This window comes from Oncorhynchus nerka, linkage group LG15 (genome assembly GCF_034236695.1).
Source record: "Oncorhynchus nerka isolate Pitt River linkage group LG15, Oner_Uvic_2.0, whole genome shotgun sequence".
Classification (NCBI taxonomy): Eukaryota; Metazoa; Chordata; class Actinopteri; order Salmoniformes; family Salmonidae; genus Oncorhynchus; species Oncorhynchus nerka.
The window spans coordinates 8,928,637-8,938,636 of NC_088410.1; the positions used below are offsets into that span (position 1 = coordinate 8,928,637).

The 10,000-nt window shown below is 47.4% G+C and overlaps 1 protein-coding gene across 1 annotated transcript in view; it reads right to left on the reverse strand.

Annotated features, from left to right (window-relative positions):
* LOC115119212 (general transcription factor 3C polypeptide 1-like) overlaps window positions 1-10,000 on the reverse strand; it is a 76,619-nt gene that overhangs the window by 35,318 nt on the left and 31,301 nt on the right. Inside the window, 3 exon segments of the mRNA XM_065000918.1 lie at window positions 1,428-1,545; window positions 2,470-2,647; window positions 7,396-7,492. Of these exon segments, the coding sequence (XP_064856990.1) occupies window positions 1,428-1,545; window positions 2,470-2,647; window positions 7,396-7,492 (393 nt within the window).

Here is a 10,000-nt window from a genome sequence, read left to right on the forward strand (position 1 = left end):
CCCCCACACACACACACAGGTTACCCCCACACACACAGGTTACCCCCACACACACAGGTTACCCCCACACACACAGGTTACCCCCACACACACAGGTTACCCCCACACACAGGTTACACACACGCACACAGGTTACCCCCACACACACACACACAGATTACCCCCACACACACAGGTTACCCCCACACACACAGGTTACCCCCACACACACAGGTTACCCCCACACACAGGTTACACACACGCACACAGGTTACCCCCACACACACACACACAGATTACCACACACACACACACACACCGGTTACACACACACACACACACACACACACACACACACACACACACGGTTACACACACACACACACACACACACCGGTTACACACACACACACACCGGTTACACACACACACACACACACAGGTTACACACACACACACCGGTTACACACACACACACACACACAGGTTACACACACACACAGGTTACACACACACACAGGTTACACACACACACAGGTTACACACACACACAGGTTACACACACACACACAGGTTACACACACACCGGTTACACACACACACACACAGGTTACACACACACACACCGGTTACACACACACACACACACACACAGGTTACACACACACACACACACACACACACACAGGTTACACACACACACACAGGTTACACACACACACACAGGTTACACACACACACAGGTTACACACACAGGTTACACACACACACAGGTTACACACACACACAGGTTACACACACAGGTTACACACACACAGGTTACACACACACACACAGGTTACACACACACACACACACACACAGGTCACACACACACACACACACACACAGGTCACACACACACACACACACACACAGGTCACACACACACACACAGGTTACACAAACACACACAGGTTACACACAAACAGGTTACACACACACACACACACACACAGGTCACACACACACACACACACACAGGTCACACACAGGTTACACACACACACACAGGTCACACACACACACACACACACAGGTCACACACAGGTCACACACACACACACAGGTTACACAAACACACACACAGGTTACACACACACACACACACACACAGGTCACACACACACACACACACACACAGGTTACACACAGGTTACACACACACACACACACACACAGGTCACACACACACACACACACACACAGGTCACACACACACACACAGGTCACACACACACACACAGGTTACACACACACACACAGGTTACACACACACACACAGGTTACACACACACACACAGGTTACACACACACACACGTTACACACACACACACACAGGTTACACACACACACAGGTTACACACACACACAGGTTACACACACAGGTTACAGGTCTCCCCCTTACTTGAGCATGTGATCCAGGTGACGGAACTTGTGGCGGTCTGTTTCCACGGGAACCCCGACTGGCCCCGACTGGGATTTGGAGGCAGAGCTTCTCTTCGGACGCTCCTTCCTGATCACGCCTGGGAGAGAAAGAGGGAGAGAGAGGGAGAGAGAAATGGAGAGAGCAAGAGACAGAAATGGAGAGAGAGGGAAAGAGGGAGAGAGAAATGGAGAGATGGAGAGAGAGAGAAATGGAGAGAGAAGGAGTGAAAGGAGAGAAGGGGAGAGAGAAGGAGTGAAAGGAGAGAAGGGGAGAGAGAAGGAGTGAAAGGAGAGAAGGGGAGAGAGAAGGAGTGAAAGGAGAGAAGGGGAGAGAGAAGGAGTGAAAGGAGAGAAGGGGAGAGAGAAAGTGAAAGGAGAGAAGGGGAGAGAGAAGGAGTGAAAGGAGAGAAGGGGAGAGAGAAAGTGAAAGGAGAGAAGGGGAGAGAGAAGGAGTGAAAGGAGAGAAGGGGAGAGAGAAAGTGAAAGGAGAGAAGGGGAGAGAGAAAGTGAAAGGAGAGAAGGGGAGAGAGAAAGTGAAAGGAGAGAAGGGGAGAGAGAAAGTGAAAGGAGAGAAGGGGAGAGAGGAGGAGTGAAAGGAGAGAAATGGAGAGAGAAGAAGTGAAAGGAGAGAAGGGGAGAGAGACAGAGTGAAAGGAGAGAAATGGAGAGAGAAGGAGTGAGAGAGTGAAAGGAGAGAAGGGGAGAGAGGAGGGCAAGACGGCGTGAGTAGCCTGTGCATGCAAGCAGATCGTCGATAGTGATAGTTTTTGCATATGTGTGTGTTAGTGTGTTAGTGTGTGTTAGTGTGTGTATGTGTTAGTGTGTTAGTGTGTGTTAGTGTGTGTATGTGTGTGTATGTGTTAGTGTGTTAGTGTGTGTATGTGTGTGTTAGTGTGTGTATGTGTTAGTGTGTTAGTGTGTGTTAGTGTGTGTATGTGTGTGTATGTGTTAGTGTGTTAGTGTGTGTTAGTGTGTGTATGTGTTAGTGTGTTAGTGTGTGTTAGTGTGTGTGTGGGACCTACCAAGTGGTGTGTTGAGGCAGACACACATCAGGTCAAACCAGTAGTTATCTACGTCTGTCAGGGTGTTCAGGGTGTATCTGCGTCTCTCAAACACCCTCGTCTCCAACACCAGGTTATAGTGGGGCTCACACATAGTAGTGTCTACTATCATACAGTTACGCTTCACATACAGGTACACCTAGAGAGGGGAGAGAGAGGGGAGAGGAGAGGGGAGAGGAGAGGGGAGAGGGGAGGGGAGGGGAGAGGAGAGGGGGGGGGGAGGGGAGAGAGGAGAGAGAGAGAGGGAGAGAGAGGGGAGAGGAGAGGGGAGGGGAGAGAGGGAGAGGGAGGGGAGAGAGGGGAGAAAGGAGAGAGAAGAGAGGGGGAGAGAGGGGAGAAAGGAGAGAGAAGAGAGGGAGGAGAGGGGGAGAGAGGGGAGAGAGGGAGAGGGGAGAGAGAGAGGGGAGAGAGGAGAGAGAGGGGATAGAGAGGAGAGAGAGGGGATAGAGAGGAGAGAGAGAGGGGAGAGGGGAGAGGGAGGAGAGAGAGGGGAGAGAGAGAGGGGAGAAAGGAGAGAGAAGAGAGGGAGGAGAGGGGGAGAGAGGGAGAGAGAGGGGAGAGAGAGGGGAGAGAGAGAGGGGAGAGAGAGGGAGAGAGAGAGGGGGAGAGAGAGAGGAGAGAGAGAGAGGAGAGAGAGAGGGGAGAGAGAGGAGAGAGAGAGGGGAGAGAGAGAGAGAGAGAGGGGAGAGAGGGGAGAGAGAGGAGAGAGAGGGGAGAGGGAGGAGAGAGGGGGGAGAGAGGAGAGAGGGGGGGAGAGAGAGGAGAGAGAGAGGAGAGAGGGGGAGAGAGAGGAGAGAGGGGGAGCGAGAGGGGGGAGGGAGGAGCGAGAGGGGGAGAGGGAGGAGCGAGAGGAGAGAGAGGAGAGAGAGAGAGAGAGAGAGAGAGAGAGGGGAGAGAGAGGGGAGAGAGGGGGAGAGAGAGGGAGAGAGAGGGGGAGAGGGAGGAGAGAGAGAGGGGAGAGAGGGAGAGAGAGGAGAGAGAGAGGGAGAGAGAGAGGGGAGAGAGAGGGGAGAGAGAGGGAGAGAGAGGGGAGAGAGAGGGGAGAGGGAGGGGAGAGAGAGGAGGAGAGAGAGAGGAGAGAGGGGGAGAGAGGAGAGAGGGGGGGAGAGAGAGAGAGGGGGAGAGAGGAGAGAGGGGGGAGAGGAGAGAGGGGGGAGGAGAGAGGAGAGAGGGGGAGAGAGAGGAGAGAGGGGGAGAGAGAGGAGAGAGGGTGAGGAGAGAGGAGAGAGGGGGAGAGGGGAGAGAGAGGGGGAGAGGGAGGAGCGAGAGGGGGAGAGGGGAGAGAGAGAGAGAGAGGAGAGAGAGGAGGGGAGAGAGAGGGAGAGAGAGGAGAGAGGGGGAGAGAGAGGAGAGAGGGTGAGGAGAGAGGAGAGAGGGGGAGAGGGGAGAGAGAGGGGGAGAGGGAGGAGCGAGAGGGGGGAGAGGGGAGAGAGAGGAGAGGGGAGAGAGAGGGGAGAGAGAGGAGGGGAGAGAGAGGAGAGAGAGAGGGAGGGGAGAGAGAGAGGGGAGAGAGAGAGGAGCGAGAGAGGAGCGAGAGAGGGGAGAGATGGGAGAGAGAGAGAGGGGAGAATGAGGGGAGAGAGAGGGGAGAGTGAGGGGAGAGAGAGGGGAGGGGGAGAGAGAGGGGAGAGAGGGGAGAGGGGGGAGAGAGAGGGGAGAGGGGGAGAGAGTGAGGGGAGAGAGAGGGAGGGGGAGAGAGAGGGGAGAGGGGGAGAGAGAGGGGAGAGGGGGAGAGAGGGAGAGTGAGGGGGAGAGAGGGGAGGGGAGAGAGGGGAGGGGGAGAGAGAGAGAGAGAGAGGGAGGGGGAGGAGAGAGGAGAGAGAGGGGAGAGATGGGAGAGAGAGAGAGAGAGGGGAGGGGGAGAGAGGGGAGAGAGAGGGGAGGGGAGAGAGGGGAGAGAGAGGGGAGGGGGGAGAGAGGAGAGGGGAGGGGGAGAGAGAGAGAGGGGAGGGGAGAGAGAGGAGAGTGAGGGGAGGGGAGAGAGAGGAGAGTGAGGGGAGAGAGAGGGGAGGGGGAGAGAGAGGGGAGAGGGGGAGAGAGAGGGGAGAGGGGGAGAGAGGGGAGAGTGAGGGGAGAGAGAGGGGAGGGGGAGAGAGAGGGGAGGGGGAGAGAGAGGGGAGAGAGAGGGGAGGGGAGGAGAGAGGGAGAGAGAGGGGAGAGATGGGAGAGAGAGAGAGAGAGGGGAGGGGGAGAGAGGGGAGAGAGAGGGGGGGAGAGAGGGGAGAGGGGAGGGGGAGAGAGAGAGGGGGAGGGGGAGAGAGAGGAGAGTGAGGGGAGGGGGAGAGAGAGGAGAGTGAGGGGAGGGGGAGAGAGAGGAGAGAGAGAGGGGGGAGAGAGAGGAGAGAGAAGGGAGAGAAAGGAGAGAGAGAGGGGAGAGAGAGGAGAGAGAGAGAGGGAGAGAAGAGAGAGAGGAGAGGAGAGGAGAGAGAAGGGAGAGAAGAGAGTAGGGATAGAGAGAAGAGAGAAGAGAGAGGAGAGAGAAGGGATAGAGAGAAGGGATAGAAAGGAGAGAGAAGGGATAGAGAGAAGGGATAGAAAGGAGAGAGAGAGGAGAGAAGGGATAGAGAGAAGAGAGAGAGAGAAGAGAGAGAGGAGAGAGAAGGGATAGAGAGAAGAGAGAGAGAGAAGAGAGAAGGGATAGAGAGAAGAGAGAGAGAGAAGAGAGAAGGGATAGAGAGAAGAGAGAGAGAGAAGAGAGAAGGGATAGAGAGAAGAGAGAAGGGATAGAGAGAAGAGAGAGAGAGAAGAGAGAAGGGATAGAGAGAAGAGAGAAGGGATAGAGAGAAGAGAGAAGGGATAGAGAGAAGAGAGAGAGAGAAGAGAGAAGGGATAGAGAGAGGAGAGAAAGAAGAGAGGGGAGAGAGGAGAGGAGAGGGCGAGAGAGGAGAGAGACAGAGACACACAGACAGAGACAGAAGCACATTGTAAATAGAGACAGCTAATTAGCCCAACACCTTGTCAAAATCAAATAGTTAAAGAATACGTGAACGATGTCCAGTCAAAGTCAACATTCCAGTTACTAGTCCAACGCTCTAACCACTAGGCAAGTCAACCTTCCAGTTACTAGTCCAACGCTCTAACCACTAGGCAAGTCAACCTTCCAGTTACTAGTCCAACGCTCTAACCACTAGGCAAGTCAACCTTCCAGTTACTAGTCCAACGCTCTAACCACTAGGCAAGTCAACCTTCCAGTTACTAGTCCAACGCTCTAACCACTAGGCAAGTCAACCTTCCAGTTACTAGTCCAACGCTCTAACCACTAGGCAAGTCAACCTTCCAGTTACTAGTCCAACACCGTAGTGCCCATGAAGCGAAGGACCCTGAGACTAAACACCTCCCTCTGCTGTTGTATTCAGCATTTCACTGGGAGGTCTACTACACCTGTTGTATTCAGCATTTCACTGTGAGGTCTACTACACCTGTTGTATTCAGCATTTCACTGTGAGGTCTACTACACTTGTTGTATTCAGCATTTCACTGGGAGGTCTACTACACCTGTTGTATTCAGCATTTCACTGTAAGGTCTACTACACCTGTTGAATTCAGCATTTCACTGTAAGGTCTACTACACCTGTTGTATTCAGCATTTCACTGTGAGGTCTCAACACCTGTTGTATTCAGCATTTCACTGTAAGGTCTACTACACCTGTTGTATTCAGCATTTCACTGTAAGGTCTACTACACCTGTTGTATTCAGCATTTCACTGTAAGGTCTACTACACCTGTTGTATTCAGCATTTCACTGTAAGGTCTCTACACCTGTTGTATTCAGCATTTCACTGTAAGGTCTACTACACCTGTTGTATTCAGCATTTCACTGTAAGGTCTACTACACCTGTTGTATTCAGCATTTCACTGTGAGGTCTACTACACCTGTTGTATTCAGCATTTCACTGTGAGGTCTCTACACCTGTTGAATTCAGCATTTCACTGTGAGGTCTACTACACCTGTTGTATTCAGCATTTCACTGTAAGGTCTACTACACCTGTTGTATTCAGCATTTCACTGTAAGGTCTACTACACCTGTTGAATTCAGCATTTCACTGTGAGGTCTACTACACCTGTTGTATTCAGCATTTCACTGTAAGGTCTACTACACCTGTTGTATTCAGCATTTCACTGTGAGGTCTCTACACCTGTTGAATTCAGCATTTCACTGTGAGGTCTCTACGCCTGTTGAATTCAGCATTTCACTGTAAGGTCTACTACACCTGTTGTATTCAGCATTTCACTGTAAGGTCTACTACACCTGTTGTATTCAGCATTTCACTGTAAGGTCTACTACACCTGTTGTATTCAGCATTTCACTGTAAGGTCTACTACACCTGTTGTATTCAGCATTTCACTGTAAGGTCTACTACACCTGTTGTATTCAGCATTTCACTGTAAGGTCTACTACACCTGTTGTATTCAGCATTTCACTGTAAGGTCTACTACACCTGTTGTATTCAGCATTTCACTGTAAGGTCTACTACACCTGTTGTATTCAGCATTTCACTGTAAGGTCTACTACACCTGTTGTATTCAGCATTTCACTGTGAGGTCTACTACACCCGTTGAATTCAGCATTTCACCGTCCATCTGCCGTCACACCACAGAACAAGAGGAAATCTATTCTTTATCTGGATTGGCCAGAAAACGTGACATCACTCCCTATGCAAATCTGGGTTCTGAAACCTGACACTTCAAGGAAGCTCCGCTCAGAGTGGAAGCAGAGACGAGACAGACGGAGGCTTTCTGACATTATAAAGGCACAGGACCCTACTGCGTTCACACAGCGCTTTGCACACCTAAAGGTCCATGTGGAACCGGTCCACGACCGCTCGAAGTACCCCATGTAGTGGACATGACATGTGTAATTGATGTATTTGTGCTAGAAGAGGTACCTGGTCTTTGTCTTGGAACTTCTCCACCGGGCCAAACTGCAGCAGACCCATGAAAATCAGACGCTGCATGCTGTCATGGAAACTAAAGATGTACTTCCTGGATGATAGACAGAAACAGGAAATATATCAATGACACTTCCTGTTATGGCTTCTTCTGATTGGACGACGCAAAGAGGGTCTTTACGTGACAGTTTGTAATTGGGCGACAGAAATAAATGAACAAATCACGTCACCCTGTTTGTGTGTATATTTAACTAGTGTGTGTGTATTTAACTAGTGTGTGTGTATATTTAACTAGTGTGTGTGTGGGTGTATTTAACTAGTGTGTGTGTGGGTGTATTTAACTAGTGTGTGTGTGGGTGTATTTAACTAGTGTGTGTGTGGGTGTATTTAACTAGTGTGTGTGTGGGTGTATTTAACTAGTGTGTGTGTGGGTGTATTTAACTAGTGTGTGTGTGGGTGTATTTAACTAGTGTGTGTGTGTGGGTATATTTAACTAGTGTGTGTGTGGGTATATTTAACTAGTGTGTGTGTGTATTTAACTACTGTGTGTGTATATTTAACTACTGTGTGTGTATATTTAACTACTGTGTGTGTATATTTAACTAGTGTGTGTGTATATAACTAGTGTGTGTGTGGGTGTATTTAACTAGTGTGTGTGTGGGTGTATTTAACTAGTGTGTGTGTGGGTGTATTTAACTAGTGTGTGTGTGGGTATATTTAACTAGTGTGTGTATATTTAACTAGTGTGTGTATATTTAACTAGTGTGTGTGTGTATATTTAACTAGTGTGTGTGTGTGTATTTAACTAGTGTGTGTGTGTGTATTTAACTAGTGTGTGTGTGTGTGTATTTAACTAGTGTGTGTGTGTATTTAACTAGTGTGTGTGTGTATTTAACTAGTGTGTGTGTGTGTATTTAACTAGTGTGTGTGTGTGTATTTAACTAGTGTGTGTGTGTATATTTAACTAGTGTGTGTGTGTATATTTAACTAGTGTGTGTGTGTGTATATTTAACTAGTGTGTGTGTGTATATATTTAACTAGTGTGTGTGTGTATATATTTAACTAGTGTGTGTGTGTATATATTTAACTAGTGTGTGTGTGTATATATTTAACTAGTGTGTGTGTGTGTATATTTAACTAGTGTGTGTGTGTGTATATTTAACTAGTGTGTGTGTGTGTATATTTAACTAGTGTGTGTGTATATTTAACTAGTGTGTGTATTTAACTAGTGTGTGTGTGTGTATATTTAACTAGTGTGTGTGTGTATATTTAACTAGTGTGTGTGTGTATATTTAACTAGTGTGTGTGTGTGTATTTAACTAGTGTGTGTGTGTGTGTATTTAACTAGTGTGTGTGTGTGTATTTAACTAGTGTGTGTGTGTGTATTTAACTAGTGTGTGTGTGTGTATTTAACTAGTGTGTGTGTGTGTATTTAACTAGTGTGTGTGTGTGTATTTAACTAGTGTGTGTGTGTATATTTAACTAGTGTGTGTGTGTATATTTAACTAGTGTGTGTGTGTATATTTAACTAGTGTGTGTGTGTATATTTAACTAGTGTGTGTGTGTGTATATTTAACTAGTGTGTGTGTGTATATTTAACTAGTGTGTGTGTGTATATTTAACTAGTGTGTGTGTGTATATTTAACTAGTGTGTGTGTGTGTATATTTAACTAGTGTGTGTGTGTGTATATTTAACTAGTGTGTGTGTGTGTATATTTAACTAGTGTGTGTGTGTGTATATTTAACTAGTGTGTGTGTGTGTATATTTAACTAGTGTGTGTGTGTGTATATTTAACTAGTGTGTGTGTGTGTATATTTAACTAGTGTGTGTGTGTGTATATTTAACTAGTGTGTGTGTGTGTATATTTAACTAGTGTGTGTGTGTATATTTAACTAGTGTGTGTGTGTATATTTAACTAGTGTGTGTGTGTATATTTAACTAGTGTGTGTGTGTGTATATTTAACTAGTGTGTGTGTGTGTATATTTAACTAGTGTGTGTGTGTGTATATTTAACTAGTGTGTGTGTGTATATTTAACTAGTGTGTGTGGGTGTATTTAACTAGTGTGTGTGTGTGTATATTTAACTAGTGTGTGTGTGTATATTTAACTAGTGTGTGTGTGTGTATATTTAACTAGTGTGTGTGTGTGTATATTTAACTAGTGTGTGTGTGTATATTTAACTAGTGTGTGTGTGTGTATATTTAACTAGTGTGTGTGTGTGTGTATATTTAACTAGTGTGTGTGTGTGTGTATATTTAACTAGTGTGTGTGTGTGTGTATATTTAACTAGTGTGTGTGTGTGTGTATATTTAACTAGTGTGTGTGTGTATATTTAACTAGTGTGTGTGTGTGTATATTTAACTAGTGTGTGTGTGTGTATATTTAACTAGTGTGTGTGTGTATTTAACTAGTGTGTGTGTGTATTTAACTAGTGTGTGTGTGTGTATTTAACTAGTGTGTGTGTATATTTAACTAGTGTGTGTGTGTATATTTAACTAGTGTGTGTGTGTATATTTAACTAGTGTGTGTGTGTGTGTATTTAACTAGTGTGTGTGTGTGTGTATTTAACTAGTGTGTGTGTATTTAACTAGTGTGTGTGTA